Here is a 19,974-nt window from a genome sequence, read left to right as displayed (position 1 = left end):
GAGAAGGGCTAAAGGCATGAAACCGGTTTCTCCCCAGATGGCATATTCGAGCGTTGCGATCGCTAATAAGTATCAGTATAAGTTTGCAATCCCCACCATGTAAATTCGAAAAAATTTTCTCTTTAAGGATAAATTTTGTAAGTTTTAATAACACGTTTTTTTTTATAGACTTGTTTACGAGTACATATAAAAAATTTTCTAATTTATGGTTTATACATTAAAACAACGGATAAAAAGTTAATTTTTCTAAAATCTTATCAAAACACGTCTATAACCCTTAGATCAGAGATGTTTAGGTGTGCAGTATTTTTGAGACATTCTGTATAAACACTTACACATCCATTTAATTATCTTCTATGTTAAAATGAATAATAAATACGTATAAGAGTTTGAAAATAAGCATATGGTGAAGATACTATGTTTGGCATAACTAATAATCTAAGTAAAATCCAAGTTTTATTTTTCATCAAATTTTTTTACAAAGTAAAAAAATATATAAGCATTGCAGCTAATGTTTTATAAGAGAATACTTCAAAATTTAAAAATAATTAAGGACACCTATGAATACATAGAAGATTATCAAAGAGATATAATTTCTTTTAAAAGGAAACAATAAACAAAACCCATTAGCAAAGAGAACATAAGTTTTTTTTTATTCATTTGTAAACGCCTAAGTATTGGGAAAATTTTTAACACATTACTTTTTTTACTTTTAAGCACAAATTTTCTCATTCCTGGTAGCTGTTTATTAAGTAAATATAAACACTATGTACCAATGAATCAACTGAGATAACGCAATAAATGCAACAGTGACGGGATTATTTTTTTTTTCTTCATATCTTAACTAATTGCCAATAAATACGCCAAATTTTTGCAATCAAGAGTTACTTTCAACAGCCAATCGCAACGTCAGAAACTCGTAGCCCGGATGTGATCATCTTCTTGTTGCCATTGCGTAGTAGAAGTGTTAGTTAAAAACCATTATGCACGTCCTTGCATTTTCCTTAAATGCTCGTATTGATTAAGACTAAGACGACTTTGTGCTTGCCATGTAATCACCGTTTTGATTAAATCATTATTAAATTGAGGAACTAATATCAAAATAAATAAAGATCAAGACATCATGGACAAAGTATGATCGAACCTTTTAGCTATTCAGTACTGAGTATTTAGCGGAAGAACACTAATCCTTGGCCACAGTGGGGCCAAGCATGTTTCCTGTTCAGAAAAGTTGAAATAAAGTGAAGATAAGTGATTTGCCTTTCATGACGTCACAGCTTTTATACATACTACAATATATTCTTTAGACTTTTTATATACTGTTGTTTAGCACGTTAATTTATTTGTTTATAATTGTGTTTGTGCTCGTCGTAAATTGATTTCTCAATTCTTTCCTTTAGTGTAATATGATTAATGATTCCAATAATGGCGAAGTTCTAGAGCAGCAGGTATTATAATCAATTGGATATGTGCCTACGATTATCTCTTATAACGAAATTTTTTTCTTTACTGATTTTTGAATTATTTGACAACGATTACAAAAGTTTTATGTCATATTGATTATGTGTAATACATCTAATTTTGCCACATTGCATGCATTTATACGTGATTTGTAGCATTCTCGATGATGTGTATTTATATTGCCGTGTTAATCTTTGTTTTGTCCAGTTGTGGCAAAATCTACTATCAGAATATGGATTATATTTATCTCTTATTAGGTTTAAAACCTTACTTAATTAAAGTTTTATATATTGTTTTTAATTGAGTAATTACTGTGAAAGTGAATTAGAGTTCCACTTAAACAAGTCACTGACGTTATTGGTTTTGAGTGTATAGTAGAAGAAAGAAAAGTTCAATTATTTAATTGCGATCAATTCTTATTTTCATCGTGAAAAAAATTCAAAGGGCTTATAACAGATTCTTTATTGAGTTTGCTGCCCTTAATTTGCAGTCTCATCCTTTGTCATGTGTTGCACTTGTGTTGCTCATAGCATAAGTATTTGTCAAGCAGTATAATTCAGTAAATAATATAAAGTACTTGTACATAAAGTATCAATGCATGAAATTTTTGTCTATTTTTTTTAATGAATTAATTTCTTATGTCACAATCATATTTTTTTGCTTTTTGAATATAAGTATCAGAAGTTGTAGGATAATAACAGAATTTAGCTTTATATTTCTTACATAATAGTTTAACTGCTAATACTATCACCTGTTAATTAGGTTTTGTCACTTTTTGTCAGTTATTGCCACATGTATAGCAATAAAATATATAATCTCTCAGTAATACTACTTTTCTATAAAGCAGTAATTCTAAATATAAATAGTTTTCTAAATATAAGTATTAAAAGTTGTAGGATAATAACAGAATTTATCTTTATATTTCTCATATAATAAACAGTTTAACTGCTAATACTATTGCCTATTAATTAGGCTTTGTAACTCCTTGTCAGTTAATGCCACATGTATAGCAATATATATATATATATATATATATATATATATATGATCTCAAAGTAATACTGCTTTTTTATGAAGCAGTAATTCTTATTACAAAGTATTAAAAGTTGTAGGATAATATCAGAATTTAGCTTTATATTTCTTATATAATAGTTTAACTGCTAATACTATCACCTGTTAATTAGGTTTTGTCACTTTTTGTCAGTTATTGCCACATGTATAGCAATAAAATATATAATCTCTCAGTAATACTACTTTTCTATAAAGCAGTAATTCTAAATATAAATAGTTTTCTAAATATAAGTATTAAAAGTTGTAGGATAATAACAGAATTTATCTTTATATTTCTCAATTAATAAGCAGTTTAACTGTTAATACTATTGCCTGTTAATTAGGCTTTGTAACTCCTTGTCAGTTAATGCCACATGTGTAGCTATATATATATATATATATATATATATATATATATATATATATATATATGATCTCAAAGTAATACTGCTTTTTTATGAAGCAGTAATTCTAATTATGAAATATTAAAAGTTGTAAGATAATAACAGAATTTATCTTTATATTTCTCAATTAATAAGCAGTTTAACTGCTAATACTATTACCTGTTAACTAGGTTTCGTCACTCCTTGTCAGTTATTGCCACATGTATAGCAAAAAAATATATAATCTTTAAGTAATACTACTTTTCTATGAACCAGTAATTCTAAATATAAATAGATTTCTAAATATAAGTATTAAAAGTTGTAGGATAATAATGGAATTTATCTTTATATTTCTCATATAATAAACAGTTTAACTGCTAATACTATTACCTGTTAATTAGGTTTCGTAACTCCTTGTCAGTTAATGCCAGATGTAGGGTGACCTGGGGTAATTCCTGATCAAAAAATGCAAACATCTATTTTGTGAAAAAACTATTCAAGTGAGAATTTTAATATTTACTGGAAGTTTGAGGCTATATGAGATGAGTCCTATGCTACCTTCTTTTGTTTGAAAATCTAATTAGATTTTAAATTTTTAGTAATCAGGAATTACCCCTTCTCTTGATCAATTCTGGGGTAAATCCTGATCATTTCTAGGGTAATTACTGATCACCTGTTTTTATAGTAAATGGGCTGTTTAAAAATAATTATACAATGGTAATTAACAAATTAGACATTAAGATCAAACAAATAAACCAAAAAGATATGTTTAAGCAGCGAATAAAGCTTTTTTATTTAAAATCAGGAATAAAGATTAACATTTCAGCTCTGGCAGCAGCTCTCACACAGAAATTTTCATTTTCAATCATTAAAAGAAATTCACTATTTTTGCTTTCTAGAAGCTTAGTATTCTTTTTAAGCTTATAATTTCTCACCATATTTATATTAGGTTAAATTATCAACTTAAAAATGATTCTAACAATGTACACACATTAAATTAAGATAGAAGCTAGGTAAGACTATCTAGAAATAGTGCATATCAGAACACATTTTTCTTGTATACAGTTAAAAACAAATTTTGTGATTATAGTTAAAATATATTTTATAGTTGTTCCACTTAATTATGAACTGTTATTTAAGAAAAGACAATTGACTATTTATTAGCTATTTTTTATACTATTTATAAGAAGAAATGACAATGATCAGGAATTACCCCAGTGATCAATAATTACCCCATCTGTGGGAGGCAACATTTGATATAGTTTCCTATAATCAATTATAATGTTTACAGTAGATGTGAAATAATTAAGCAAAAGCCTACACTATTTTTATATCAAAGAAAAAGAAAGTAACTCAAAATATTTATTATTAACAGAAGGATATCTTTGCAGAAATGTGCACATTTTGAGACCCATCTTTGAAATGGAAAATACAGAAAGCATTTTAAAAGATACTTTTTTTGTGAGATTAAACAAAAAACTGTTATTAAGTAAATGTAGTTATGCTTTAGTAAAGTGTACAAGCATTCTTATCCATGTCTCAAATTTAAAAAAAAATTTAATTTTTTTAAATAAAACTTAGGTGATCATTATACCACCCTATGTTATACCATTATGTCACCCTATAGCAAAAAAAAAAATATATATATATATCTATGATCTCTAAGTAATACTGCTTTTTTATGATGCAGTAATTCTAAATATAAGTATTAAAAGTTACAGGATAAAAACAGAATTTAGCTTTATATTTCTTATATAATAGTTTAACTGCTATATGATCTTTAAGTAATACTGTTTTTTTTTTATGAAGCAATATTTTTTTTTTTTTTTTTACAATTTACTGACTTCCACAAAACTTTATATTCTTAACAAAGGTATTTGTAATAAAATATTCGTTTTAAAAGTTCAAGATAGATCAAAACATTCATTTTTTAGCCATATAATATTTTATGAATTATGATTAATCATGAAGTGTCATTTAAGTGGCTAACAGGCAATAGAAACCATTAAATTTTCAAACAGTTTACGTAAAATAATTTGGTGCTTCATTTAGTTTTATTTGTTAATCATTCATTAGTGTGAAAACTTAAACATTAAAATTTAACACGCTTCTTACTAACACACATAGCAGATGTTAATGTTAAAAATAATGGTGGAAACTTACCAATTGTTTTTGTTACTGTTATATAAACTACTATAATTTTTAAATTTTCTGAAGATTTTCTTTTTCAAAAAACTCTTAATCAGGGCTCCCACGGTCCTTAAAAACTGCTTAGTTTTTATTTTGAAAATTAAGGGCCCTTAAAAGTACTTAATTTTGATTCAAGGCTTTTAAGCCCTTAATTTCTAGTATCACTAGTTGGTTGGAAAAAAATTTTTATCTTAGAAAAATATCCACAATTAAAAAGTACGTCTTTCGCCTGGAATGAGACCCTGCATCAAGGGTAGAGCATTTTGAATGCGTGTGAGGGTAGGGGTTTCAAGCAAGTGGAAGAAAACACACCCTTATTGTTTATTATTATTTTTTTTTTCATTAAAGTATTCTTTCTTTCTGGATCATTCTGAAAGAAAAAAATTTAGTGTGGGGAGAGGGAAGCGTGATACTGCAGGTGGGAAGAGTTCTTGACTTATTTTTAGACAGTACTAAAGTACTTTATCAGCATTGACCTTCTACATCCATAGGATTAGAGAAATTCAATTCTTCTGATAGCACTTGTGGAAGCTTTGATACTTCATTCAAATGTGAAATTGTTAGAAATGCCCAGGAAAGTGTGTTTTTAATAATTTATGGACACTTGATGAAAAATATAAGGAATGACTAACAGCATCTAGTGATCGTCACAAGACAAAGTGAATTTTTTCATTTTATTATATTTTCTTCTGAAATTTAATTTTATAAATGACTCCATTTTTTAATATTAGGGATATTATGAATATTCAGCGAGGTATAATTTTAATCAGGAAAGTCATTTTCGTCGTTTTATCATCGACACTTTTTGTTTTAAAAAGAGTGAAATTTTTGTTTTCTTTTTTAACTTTCGCTGTTTTGTTTTTATATATATATATATATATATATATATATATATATATATATATATATATATATATATATAGCGCTGCATTTCAACAGCGTTTCTAATATATATTTTATCTCTACTTTTTCTTTTAGATAACCGGTAAAATCGAAAATTGATTTTCTGCATTGCAAGTTTTGTTTTAAGAATTAATGAAAATTTTCTGTTTCTCTCTTGCTTTTTTGATTAAATGTGTTTTTTTTTAAATTTTGATAGCATATTTTAAAAAGCCTTCTTTTTAATCATTTTTTTCTAAAAATCCGGCGATTTTCTAAATTTTTAACGTTAAATTTTTGTTATAAAAATTGAGAACAATTATTTTTTTTGTTTGGCTCTCCTATTTTTTTTAAAAAAAAACAAAGCAAGAACTTTTGTTTTTGTTATGATGCGGCAATTTTAACGAGCACTACTCTTAGACATTTTTAGATCGATCTATCGCGGATTATCGACTTAACACACATATCGGCAGGCCGATATAATTACTTTCATTTCAGGCGATGCATTAGGAATATGATTTAAGACAACGCTCGCTGTTTAACATGCGAGGATTCTTGCCTATGCTAACGCTGTGCTGAAAAAGACTATTTTGATTTCGTCTAGCTGCGAAGAAAATTTGTGATTACAATTTTAGCTACGAAGATGATGTTCATGATGTTGAATAACGAAGAGCGAGGAACATCGTTGAAATATAGAACGCAATGCATAGTTTTTTTATGCGCCATTTTTTACCTTGGGATTTTACATTTCTTGAATATTATTTTCAGTGGGACTTATTTTGTGATAGCTGTGCGTTTCATTTCGACGGGATATTACGTTTCAAGTAAATTATTTCAAGTGAGACTTTTGCTACTTTGCGATCATTGCGCATTATTTTGTCAATTTTTTTTTTGTCTGGATTTAACATTGTAAATTATTTTCAGCAGACCTACTGTTCCTTGGCGATCGCTGCGCAATCGCTGTTATCGAAAATTTTCGTTCTGAATTTAATATATTAATGAAAAGAAATCATGAATTTAAAAAAAGATTCTTTATTGATTTTTTTAAAAAAGTGATACAATTGAATATTTTATATATTTTGTATTTAACTAATTTATACTTTGTCATAAAAAGTTAGTTTTTTTTTTAAAATTTATTTTATTCACATAAATATAATAATTTGATAGAATTTGATTAGTTTTTAAACCAATAAATCTTCAGTAGCTTTTAGTTTTAAAAAAATTAAAACAAAACCTACATTTAATTAATTTGCTTTTATTTTTGAGGAAATTGTAACAGAGTTTGCATTCTTTTTTTTTTTAATTTGACTGTTAGTTAAAATTACTAAATTTTTTTAAATTAAATGAAAAGTTAAGATAGGTTTTAACGCTTTTCAATAGTTTAACAATAATGCTCTTAAATATAGAATATTTTTAAAATTTTTTAAAAATTCCTTAAATACGTGTTCATTTAATAATTTGTTAGTTAAGTATTATTTTTAAACATTTAAATCTTTAGTCTATTTTATTTTCAAAAAGGAAAATAGTAATAAATAAATAAATAAACTTACATTTATTTTTACATATAAACCATTTGACCATTAGTCAATACAACTTTATTATTTTGAATAAGTAATTAACAAAAGCCTAACGATGTTTCAAAAGCACATTTTTAGTTTTAAAGAAAAATTAAAATAAAGCTTGTGTTTGTTTTTACTTTAAGACAGTCTTAAATCAATTCATCTTTATTTTAATTCAAAAAATTAAGCAATGCTATTGATGTTATAGAAGCAATTTTTTGGGGGGAATTAAAATCTTCTTTTGTTTTAGATATATTTCTTTTATTTATTTTGATTGATTTAAAGATTTCTGATTGATAAATTTAAAACATATGTTAAATCACGATGTCTAACTGACGATCGATCACGATATGAAATTTCTTACAACGCCCAGGCCTATTTTTACATAACTATAATACTTCTTGATGTTTTTTTTTAAATGTTTGATCACTGGGTAGGCGGTCTATTTATTTGGCCGGATATTTGACTATTCGGCCAAATCACTATTCATTATTTCCTATTTTATGAAATAGTATTATAATATATATATATATATATATAAAATCCATATTTGCATACAATTTTCCTTACCTTTGATTTATTTGACAAATTATTCTTTTATAATTTCAGACAATGCTTAAATTATTACGAACAAAAATATTTTATTATCTATTATTCAGTTCCTTTAATATCTATACAGGACACAATACTTTTTAATTGAAAAAATTCTAATTCCTCAGAGGTGCAGTATATTGCTTATCACACACAGTGTTAAGCATTTTTTATAACTGAAAGCAGACTATTTTATAAAGATTTTTATAAATGATGTTTCTGATTCCACTACGTTTTGTTGTTTTTTCCCTTAAATAAATTTTGTACTTAATGAATTATTTCATTTCAATTTCTAGATATGCAATTTTTTCATTTTTATTTCATTTGATCATTACATCCTGCCTTGTCCTGTGTTTCAATATTTATGTTAGCACTTATTTTAACTATCATTTCTGTTTCTCAGTTCTTAATTTTAATTAATAAGTTTTCCTTGTAGTTTATTTATTTCTTTTCCCCTAGTACTAAATATATTCTGATTTTAAGCATTAAATTTTTTATATTAATTTTGTGATTTTAATAAATCTTTAGCTTATTATAATTAGGTTTTACTTAGTTTAAAATAATTGTCTTAACTTCAATAAGCTTATATTTGTTAGTTTCTTTTTGTCTTGGTTTGGTATTAGAGCACTCAAAATAATATTTTTATTAATTTAATGAATTTACCATCTTAATTTATTTATTTCTATCTGTTTACCCAGTTTTTTTCTATTTTTAAAATAGAAAATCTTAATGTTTAATCTGCATTCTTTTGAGTTTTTTTTTTCTTTATATTCTTAAAAGCTTACGTGAGGTAATTAAATGCAATTTAATTTTATCTATTATTATTAATCTATGATGTTTTATTTGATGATAAGTAATCATTGTGCCATTTTTAAGGTCCTTCACTTTTTTGATAAAAGTGCTTAATTTTTGCTTTGAGAAAAGAGTGGGAACCCTGTTAATGGTTTTCAAGAGAAATATATTTTTTGTAAAAAAAATTAACATAGGAATGAAAATCATTGAATTGAATAAAATGCTAATTTGATTTTAAAAACAATAATTTTGATATTTTGTACATTAAAAAATCTAAAAATAAACCAAAATGATATGAATCATATGCTCATTAAGTATTAAAATCATTTATGGAGGAATTTAATTTATAATTGTTTAATGTCTGATAATGATTACTTTTTTTGCTCGTTAATCATAACAAATAAAAATAAAGCTGGGAAAATAGTGTATTTAAATGTATATATTTATATATAATATATCAGGGGTGCTACGCTTGCGCCATTTGCGACAAACTGAGACAAAACGGCATAACTGCGACATTCAGCTCAGTTTCTGCCAAAGCTGCGCCATTCTGAGACAAAACGTCCAAAATTTGACAAATCTGAATTCAGTTTCAAATATTAATCCACATCGCCGTGAGTCATTGGAGAGCATTTTGCCCTGCCTCCTAAATACGTCATTTAAATGTCAGAAATTCCGTTTGGCAAATCAGCTATTGGGATGCATATAGAATATGCGTTTCGTGTCTACAACTGGATTATGTACAGCAGTGAGTAGCAATCAGTATCGTATGCACGTGATCTTGTAAAAAAAAAGAGAGTATTCTTCCCTTATACTATTGGTTATTATCTTGCTTTTTTTCTTCTTAGGAAACTGTACAGTGTACATAATTATAGCGGAATGAGCGGAAATCCGCTTTTTTCTCCCAAATTTTAAAATTTCCTACCATGTTCCAAAAACTAAAATTTTTAGGGAGTCCAATTAGAGAAACCCAAGCCGCCGGATTTGATTTTTTTTTGTTTGGCTGATTTTCGGAATTTTAAATATTAAGAATGCGCTGGAATATGCTAAAATCGCGATTTTTAATCAGAGGATTTTAATATCGATTTTCGTATTTAACTGATTAAAAACTTACGTGTTGCGATTTTTTTTTACGCTATTTAAAAATCGTACTAGCAATTCCTATTCACTCAATTTAAAAATTCAATATCGCGATCTGTATTCTCGCGAGTTTAAAATCCAACGTATTTACGCATTTCGTGATTCGTATTTACGCATTTTTAAATACAATATTGCGATTCGTTATCACGCAGTTGTAATATCAGATCTCGTTTTTCGTATTTGTACACTATTTAAAAATTACTCATTGCGATTCGTATTCACGTGATCTAAAAATTATGCATCGTGATTCTTATTTACGCTATTTAAAAATTCAATATCGCTATTTGTATTTTCGCGCTATTTGTATTTTCGCGTTCCAACAGCGCGATTCATATTCACATGATTTTATAATCCAAAATCGCGTTAAATATTCACGCTATTTTAAAATCCAACCGCACGATTCATATTCACGTGACTTTAAAATCTGATATCGTGATTCATATTCACTTGATTTTAAATTCAAAAATCGCGATTCATATTCACTTGATTTTAAATTCAAAAATCGCGATTCATATTCACTTGATTTTAAATTCAAAAATCGCGATTCATATTCACTTGATTTTAAATTCAAAAATCGCGATTCATATTCACGCGGTTTTAAAATCCAACCGCACGATTCATATTCACGCGATTTTAAAATCCAATATCGTGATTTGTATTTTCGTGTTTTTAAAATCCAACAGCGCGATTCATATTCATATGATTTTATAATCCAAAATCGCGATTCATATTCACGTGATTTTAAAATCTGATATCGTGATTCATATTCACTTGATTTTAAAATCAAAAATCGCGATTCATATTCACGCGATTTTAAAATCAAAAATCGCGATTCATATTCACGCGATTTTAAAATCAAAAATCGGGATTCATATTCACGCGATTTTAAAATCCAATATCGTAATTCATATTCACGCGATTTTGAAATCCAATATCGCGATTCATATTCACGCGATTTTAATATCCAAAATCGCGATTCATATTCACGCTATTTTAAAATCCAATATCGTGATTCATATTCACACGACTTTGAAATCCTATATCGTGATTCATATTCACGCTATTTTAAAATCCAAAATCGCGATTCACATTCAACCGATTTTAAAATCCAATATCGTGATTCATATTCACACGATTTTGAAATCCAATATCTCGATTCATATTCACGCAATTTTAAAACCCAATATCGCAATTCATATTCACGCTATTTTAAAATCCAGTATCACGATTCTAGAAAGAAGTAGAATTAAGTTTTTTCTTGAATTAGTTACTGTAAAGATGTGATATATTTTTCTACAGTTGTTGCATTTAAATTACTAAGTGCATTCATAATTACATTTTATGATTGTATATTTAGCTATATAAATTAAAAGAAAATAGTCAACTAACTGATCTTGTGAATGCAAGAAAGTACAATCTACTAGTCAATGCCAATTAACTAAAAAGTTCACTTTTATACTTAATAAAGGATGCAAGTCATTTTAGAAAGAAAAGTATATTTATATGTGTCTTTTTAAATTGTTTATAATAGTTTTTATATATTTCTGTTTTGATATAAAAATGTATATATGCTAATTTTTGGCTATTAAGTGCTCCCTAAAATTTTCTTGAAAAATTCCGACCTAAAATATTTCAAAATTTCACTGCACCTCCTGAATTCTATCAAAGAGTGTTTTTTTTTTGTGCTATTTACATTTTCTTAAACTCTCATTATTTAATTACTGTATTTCTCTTTTAATTATTGAAATCTGTTGACCTTCCATTGTAACTGAATAGTTATATGTTTTGAGATGAAATTTGAGCTCAAAATAAAATGGGTATTTTCCCTTTTGAATTACCAAAACTAAATAGATATATTTTTTAGAAAGGTTACACCATTATATTTTAAAAAATAAGAAAGTTAAAATTTACTTTGTAAAATTCTGGAACAGATACTATTCAATGGCATAAATGATAAATGCAATATATATGAAAACAACAGAGTCCACAAAACAATTTTGTGCACTCTTATAATCAATCATATGCAGGTTTTTTAAAATCCTAAAAATAGTGAATGTAAGTATAATTATAGTACTCCTAGTATGCTATTATTGGTTTTATGGATCCTGAAAATTATCTTTATATTGTTATCAAACTGATTAATAGTCATTTTAGCTGAGATAAACTGAGCCAAAAAATAATTTTAGCTGAGATAAACTGAGCCAAAAAGAGATTTTAACTGAGACGAAATGCAATTTCTGGTGAGACAATTTGATATTTTGCGAGTAGCACCCCTGATATATATATATATATATATATATATATATATATATATATATATATATATATATATATATATATATATATATATATGTGTGTGTGTGTGTGTGTGTTATATGTGAGAATGTTAAGAGGGCAGACAGGTTGCTCACACACAACTTAGTCAGTTATAAACTATGATGTATCTTCAATCTGTAAATATAATTTCTAATAACAGTTCATTATTGCAAGTCTGCAACATTCTAATTTCTTAATATTCTTATATGCAAAGTTGTGCTTTTGGAAAGAATAGGGGCAATCATGCCTTTTGTCAAAAAGCAGAATTAAATTTGGCAGTCAAAGAAGATAAATTATGTTAATCTAAATAAGCAGTGTTTTCCCTAAGAACTTTTAGAAGGACGGTCTTTGATCCATATAAATGCGTACTCTTAGCCCTTTTGAAAAATAAGCTGTCTTCCCTTAAGAACACTGCCTTATTATTTATATTCAATTTTTATGAAAAATTAACTGTTAAAAAAATAATTACACTCAAAAATCATCTGTGTTTATAGGTTTAATTCTGATTACTATTACAGATATTTACCTTGTTAGGATTAGGATTATTCTCAACTGGTTAAATTTTTATAAGTTTTTCTTTTTTCAAGAGGGTATATTAATAAATTTTTCAAGTAATTTTAAAATTATTTTTTAAATAAATACCTTTTAAAAAAAATGCATCTATAAATATTTATTTTCTAATAATTTTTAGTATGTATTATAGAAAAAATATTTTCCGCTGTTTCTCAAAAATTAATTTTTTGGTCTACTTTATTTAAAATTTTTGCTCAGCATGCCGTAAATTATTATTCATAAACTATAAATTTTCTCATATTTACATAATGGATGATGTTTTCTACACTAGGGAACGCTGCAAGCTCGGGGCTGCCTAAATTTCCAGGTTACTGTTTCAGTTGTATTTTAAAGGCATTTGGCATCATTGTGTTTTGAGATTCTTGCAAGCAATGTATTTGATTACTTATTACCTATGTTTACAATGCTAACAATACTCGTGTTTACAATACTAAAAGTGTTAACACCAACGTAAGATGGTGCACAGCTTGCAACATGAACAAACAGTAATAAACAAATGGAAAGAGGCCAAATCAAGACTGCCAAAAAAGCGAGATATTCAAAATCTAGCAACCATGTCACCTTTTTTAATAATAAATAACAAAATAACTAAAACAAATTTTCACTCCTAACTCCCCAGAATTACATAATAGCATTAATACCTTATCAAATACGGCAGATTTGAGCTCAGAAATTATCTAATATTTATTTCTTTGATTGAATACAAAATTATCCGTTTGAAAACATCGCCTATCAGAATAACATGTAGCAAGCAGCTGCAAACTTTTTAACCGGAACTAGAGTAGGTGCCGAGCTCGAGATTGTTATTGTTTACATTCCTGTATTGAAAACACCATCCATAGTGAAAAATACTGAATTTTGAATTTGAAATATATACATACAATAGTATAAGATGGTAACTTAATTGTTGAGGATCAAATTCGGTTATTGCATGATATTAGACATTTTGATAAATTTTTACGAAGTTAAGTGAGTGCCCTTTTCTGTGAGGAAGCACTCAGCAGGGAGAAATAAGCAGTAAAATGGAATAAACACCATCAGTAAAGTGTAATGTAAGGATTTACTTATAGTCTGATTAAGAAAAATATTTCTTCCAAAATAGTATATATTTTTTATTTTAATATCAAAATAATAAAAACTGTATTCAGAAATTGCCAAGTTTGTGAAAATCATTTTGATGCAAAATATTTAGATGTTCGTGAAAAAATTTAATATGCTTAAAATGGAAGCAATGAATCACAGAAAATAAAAAATCTAAGAAAAAAAAAATATATATAACGGCTCAATTAAGGAATGTGTTCATCTTCGTAAAGGGAAAATCTGCACATTTTTAAAGCACACTTACATCAAAAGACAACTAAACTAAGTCTTTAAAGAAATAGCAAATAAAAAATCTGAGGTTGTACTAGTAGAAAATTTTAACTATTAAAATGCAAAATGAGATACAAGCTACTCATTGGCCTCATCAAATAGTAATAATTTCCACAGGCTATGTTTGATATGGCAAAAAAAAAAAAAAAAAAAAATAATTTTATGCCCCTAAAGAATACTTTTTTTTCAGTGACTCTCTACACCAAAAGGATGAAAAAAAATTTTTTAAGGATAAAATTGATTCAAAGCAACTTCTTTGACATAAAGTCTTGTTAATGATTAAAAAATTGTTACTTTTGTTTTATTTCCTTATAGCATTTAACTGTATGATAGAAGATCAAGATTTCTCCTTTTTTTATTTTTAGTTTGCTGGTCTAGACTTTTCTTCCACTCGAGCTAGTGGCCCTAAAAGTTCTGGTTCTGGTAAGTCAACTTGCTTTTTAATTATGTAAAAATCGTAAAATAGTTTTAAATCGTAAAAAAAAGACTTCGTTCGGAAAAATATTTACAAGAAAATATTTTTGTGAACCATTAGTTATTTTTGAAAAGTTTTTTATTTTAACCTATGTAGTTAGCAGATTGAAGGATTTAATTTGGATGCATAGACTCCAGTTATGTCTAAACATTTATACTAAGTATCACAAGTTCAATGTCTAATTTTATGTTATCCTTTGAACTGATAAATAAAGTTGTTGTAAAATAAAGTAAATCATCTGTAGTTTAATTGCATGTATTAAATTATCGGTGATGTTTTATATCAATTGGTAATCTGCTAAATATTTCAAATTTTCACAAATTTCAATTTTCTATAAATGTGTTTGTTATTTTATTATTTTTTTGTTATTATATTATGTTTTTTTTATTTTTAAAAAGGTTGTAATGACTAAAGCAAGATCGTAAAAGCTGTTATATCATAAGTTGTTTGACTAATATTCATTCTAAAACTCAGTTCGATAAAAAGGAAAGGTTTTTATTCAGAGAGGTTATGCCACACAAAATTTTACTGCATGATTGATCTCAGAGTTAATGCCTCTGTTACAAATAACAAATTATTAAGAAAATATGATTAAAAATCTTTTAAAATAATTATTAAAAATACAATAAATGAATATATGCAATCTTACATCAATAATAATCGAATTTCAATAATTTTTCATCATGAATTTTCTGTTAGAAACACAATTGAATTTCAAGCATTTTTGGTTGGATTCCACACTCATTGATTTCTTTGTTTAAATTTTAATTCGTGATGATTGAAAGGTGTCACCTCATATGTATTGCTAAGATTGATCTATACTGAGAGGGCAAATGTTATGATATAACAATATGCCCCTGTGGCCGAATTTTTTCGACATACCTATCTAATACAAATACCTATCTAATACAAATATTATTGCAAGATATTTTTAAAAATAACAAATATACGAGTTACTGAATTAAAGTGACAAAAACATTAACTTAAGAAGAAAAAAAACTTTTTTGATGAAGTAAAATAGTTTTTCAATTAAATATGTAATTTATATTATTTTTATATTCTATTATGGGCGATATTCTCGCATTTTGTTGGGAGAAAACACACTAATTGTTTCCTTTTTCACTTTTTGTAAATCATCACATTAAAAAAAAAAACTAGAGAAATCATGATATCCGTATCAGTAACTACCGAAAAAAAAAGGGTTGACGAAATCACGCAAATCGGACTCTTTAAAAATAGGTTACTAAATACTTGTTTTTAATTCGAGATTCAGTTGTATTAAATAATATTGTATTAAAAATATCGGATTTTAAAAACTATGTAGAAATTAATAGTAATTACTGTATTAAAAAATTAAAGCGAAAATTTCTACAGAAAAGAAAAGCAAAATTTTTTGCTTCATTATTCTTTATTTTTCATTATTCTCAAATGAGAGAAAGAAAATCTCAAGCATTTTTTTCTACTCCAATGCACGAGAAAGGCATCTTTTGAATGTAATTCTGAGAAGAAAAAAAAAAAAATCTTTTTAAAAATTTCTGCAGAAGAAAAAAAAATTTTTTTTTTTTACTTCCCAAAAGAAAAATCTTTCTACAGGAACTCTGTAACGTTCTGCGACAGTGTTGCCACGATTCTGCCACTGGGCAATATGGAATTATACAGATAGCCGTGGTATGGCATACAGAAGTATATATGGGTAGTGCACTGGCAGGACTTTAATTGTGTCAAGTTATTCATCTGAGAATGTTTCTGATTTAATTATTACATACTAGACAAAATTAACAGTCTTGGGACATGGAATGGTAGTTGGAGTTAGATGCATGAGACATTCCATTTTGAAACTTGTGAGGGAATTCATTCCTAGATTTATAGTGTCAAGAGTGTGCTGAGAAAACCTAATTTCAGGCATAACCTCCCATTGTGAACAATGTAGTGGCCGCCCGCGAATACTTAATGACACCATAGACGTGCACGCAGAATTATCTGGATTTCATAGTTAACTTACAACAGATAACTTACAACAGGTTAAGATTTACATTGGAAAAAAACAAAAATATAAAAATAATTTCCTTTGCATTCATAGTATTGAGTTAGACTTGAAATAGAATCAGTATTGATAAGTCATTATGGCTTATTAACCAATAAGTCATAATGGATTATTAATGACTTAAGAAAAAGTAAAGCTTTTTTTAAATCTATATCCTTTTAAATGACTTCTCCTTTAACTTTTTTATAACAATTATTCTAATTACACAATGGTTTAAATATTTATTTTTTCTGTTCCATGATTTATTTAAGAAAGTTATTGACTTAAAATCATAATATTTCTGTCTCAAATGTAGAAAGATACGTTCCTCCTCATCTTCGTAACCGCCCGAACAATTTCCAAAACAGTGAGAACTCTGTTAAAAAATATAGTCCAGATAACAGATCAAACTATTCCGATAATGAAAAGCATGAAGTTAGACGGGAGACAGAAAATAATAAGTTGAATGGAAGAGGAGATTTTGAAAGAGAAAGAGAGAACAACAAAGGTAATTTTTTAAAGTCCTTTATCATTTTATTGTGCAATTATAATTTTTGTTAACATTATTACATTAAATATAATATGTGTTATTTGAAATAGTATTTTATACTTTTTCTAAATTTTTTATTATAGGTCGAGAATTTTCTAACTTTAATAGAGGAGGAAGTGGAGGAGGTAGAAAAGTGAGTGGTGGCAGTAGTGGTGGTGGTGGTGGTGGAGACTTTTCAAGTGTTCCATTTCGTAAAGGAGATTGGTATGTTGAATTGCAATATCTCATTTTATGATTATATGTTTCTTAATTGAAGATTAAATGTTAAAATTAATTTTTCTTCATTTAAATGGTTTGACTTAGGTTCTGAAGGCAAATTTATTATCCTTATTTTATTTTTCACTACTAACTTCCTGGTTATTGTAGAAATGTTCTAGCAATTTAGTCATAGATAATAATGTTTATTATCCACAATTTGGTTGAAAAAGTCACCTGAAAATGTGTTATAGGAATTAAATGAAGTTTTTTTTAATCTTCATTTTTTGTTAGCACTTTTTAATATGAATTAGTCACAAAAAAATGAGTTTATCTCTACCAAAAGGTAAATAAGAAAAACTCTATGAACTTACTGTCCCAATAAGTTACAAAAAATTTTTGTATGGAAAAATATGAGATGTTACGGTAGAAGAGAATTCTTATACTTTAAATTATCATGTTTAAATTTATAGAAAAGGTTCATTCTTGTCTCTTAAGGAAAAAATAATTTGAAAAAAAAAATTCTAGATTATGAGAAAAAAGAATTTTTAGGAGATTTTATTTTTGATTAAAAACATAATTTCCTATTGCATGTTATAAAACCTTAATTTTTTTGCAAAAGTAAAAACCAAGTTGTATTGTAAATTTGTTTAATTATTTTAAAAGTTTTTATATCAGAATAAATTCTTATTATATATTTTCAAAATTGATGAAAATTTTAGTTAATAAGTTAAAATTAAAAAAGGAACTTTTCTGGTTAAAATAGATTTTTTTTTAAATTATGGTTTGCATAGGAAATGTTTTAGGTAAGAAAAAAAGCCATGAAATCAACTTTTCTGGAGAGAAAAAGGATTTCCAATAGTACTAATTTTCAAAAATTTAAATCATTCAAGAAATGCTCAAGTCCTAAGATGCTACAATACTAAATGCAATTGAAATATGCAAATGACTTAGAAAGTTTACTGATTCCAATGTAGATCATGTTTAAAATATGCCACAGTGATATTGAATGTTTATGAAATTATTATTTTACAAAATTTGAAGCTTCCAAATGTTTTAATGAAAAATAAATAGCAAATTAATTTTATTTTTAAGCGGAAAATTTATTTTAAATGAGATTTTATAAGCATTTTCATAAAATTACTTATAATAAATTATAAACAAAGCTAAGATTCTAAATATGTTTAAAATCTGCAAAAATCAAAATTTGTTAGAATTCATAGGAGAGACTAGAGTTTAATTGACTAGTTGGCTTTTTTTTTTCAGTATAATATTGTAATCCAAGTATTCCACTATAAGCTGAGTGATTGTATAATCCATTAAAGTTATGTTCTTCCAAGAAAATATACCACTTTTAATAAGTTATAATAGTAATTTTTTTGAAAATAAACATTTACCCAATAAGTTTTTTTGTTATTATGAAATTGCTAAGTTGATTCTAACCAATCTCAACTAACTATAACTTTCATTTTATCATGCCAGTAGTTTTTTATCTTAATTTTTGCTTTGCATTAAATCTTGTGTTATAGAAACTGTGCAACCTCACTATAAGCTTTTTTTCTTTCATTTCATTTTAATGTACTCGGGTGGCTTGCCATTTTGAGGCAAATGTAGGAATTGCCATTCAAAAGTGACTTAATGAACATTTATCTTTTTCTTGTTATTTTTTTTTAATTTCTGTATTAGTTATAGTTGCTACAGCACTTTTTAGCTACATTACCATCTGTCCAAAATTTTTGGTTCAAGAACAGTATAGCCGCACTGGGCTTTAATGTTATTATGGCCACATGCAATCCAATCTTTTGGCTCATTAACTTTCCATATTCCTAAGTTTCATACAAAACTATTGAAATTCTATTAAGACAAATGAATTACTTCTTAAATATATGAGTTTGTATATTTAAGGAGTATTTAATTTTCTGTTAGCTTAAGCTCAACAGGTAATGATGAATAAATCTCATAATAAGCTTAACCAACTTCTAGTAGATTTGCATGTTCTGTTGCATTTAAAAATCAGCGAGATATGTTTTCCAATCATATTATGAATTACATTATTTTTTTTATTATTATTTTTGCTGATTATAATAAACTTAATGTAATTGGAATAGTAAAAGTGTTATTTCTCTGAATATATTTTGATTTTTGGAATTTTTATGATTAGTGAGAGAGTTGGTAACTGGAGAGATCCTAGCTTTGTTAAGGAATCATGGGAAGAGAAACCAGCCAGGGAAGAAAGAGGTGGCTATCGTAACAATTCATTTGACCGAAGAAGTACTGGTGGCAAACGCTTCGATAGGGACGAGGAGGATTGGAGTAGACCTCTACCTCGTGATGAGCGAGTAGAGAGGTATGTTCAAATGCTAATTACCAAAATAACTGACTAATTTAGTTTATAATTTTTTTTTATTTTTAAATTTCGGAAAATT

The 19,974-nt window shown here is 26.7% G+C and overlaps 1 protein-coding gene across 1 annotated transcript in view; it reads left to right on the top strand.

Moving 5' to 3' along the window:
• The first annotated feature begins 1,243 nt into the window (after nt 1-1,243).
• Nucleotides 1,244-19,974, top strand: part of bel (ATP-dependent RNA helicase bel) — a 42,577-nt gene continuing 23,846 nt past the window's right edge. The window contains exons 1-5 of the mRNA XM_043056587.3: nt 1,244-1,448; nt 14,671-14,728; nt 17,120-17,311; nt 17,437-17,557; nt 19,710-19,895. Of these exons, the coding sequence (XP_042912521.1) occupies nt 1,407-1,448; nt 14,671-14,728; nt 17,120-17,311; nt 17,437-17,557; nt 19,710-19,895 (599 nt within the window). The 5' untranslated portion in view covers nt 1,244-1,406. The remainder of the gene's footprint in view (nt 1,449-14,670; nt 14,729-17,119; nt 17,312-17,436; nt 17,558-19,709; nt 19,896-19,974) is intronic.

The sequence above is a fragment of the Parasteatoda tepidariorum genome, chromosome 12, assembly GCF_982258835.1.
Source record: "Parasteatoda tepidariorum strain Cologne lab strain chromosome 12, Ptep-v5.0, whole genome shotgun sequence".
NCBI lineage: Eukaryota > Metazoa > Arthropoda > Arachnida > Araneae > Theridiidae > Parasteatoda > Parasteatoda tepidariorum.
This window is presented reverse-complemented; position numbering and strand designations above follow the sequence as displayed.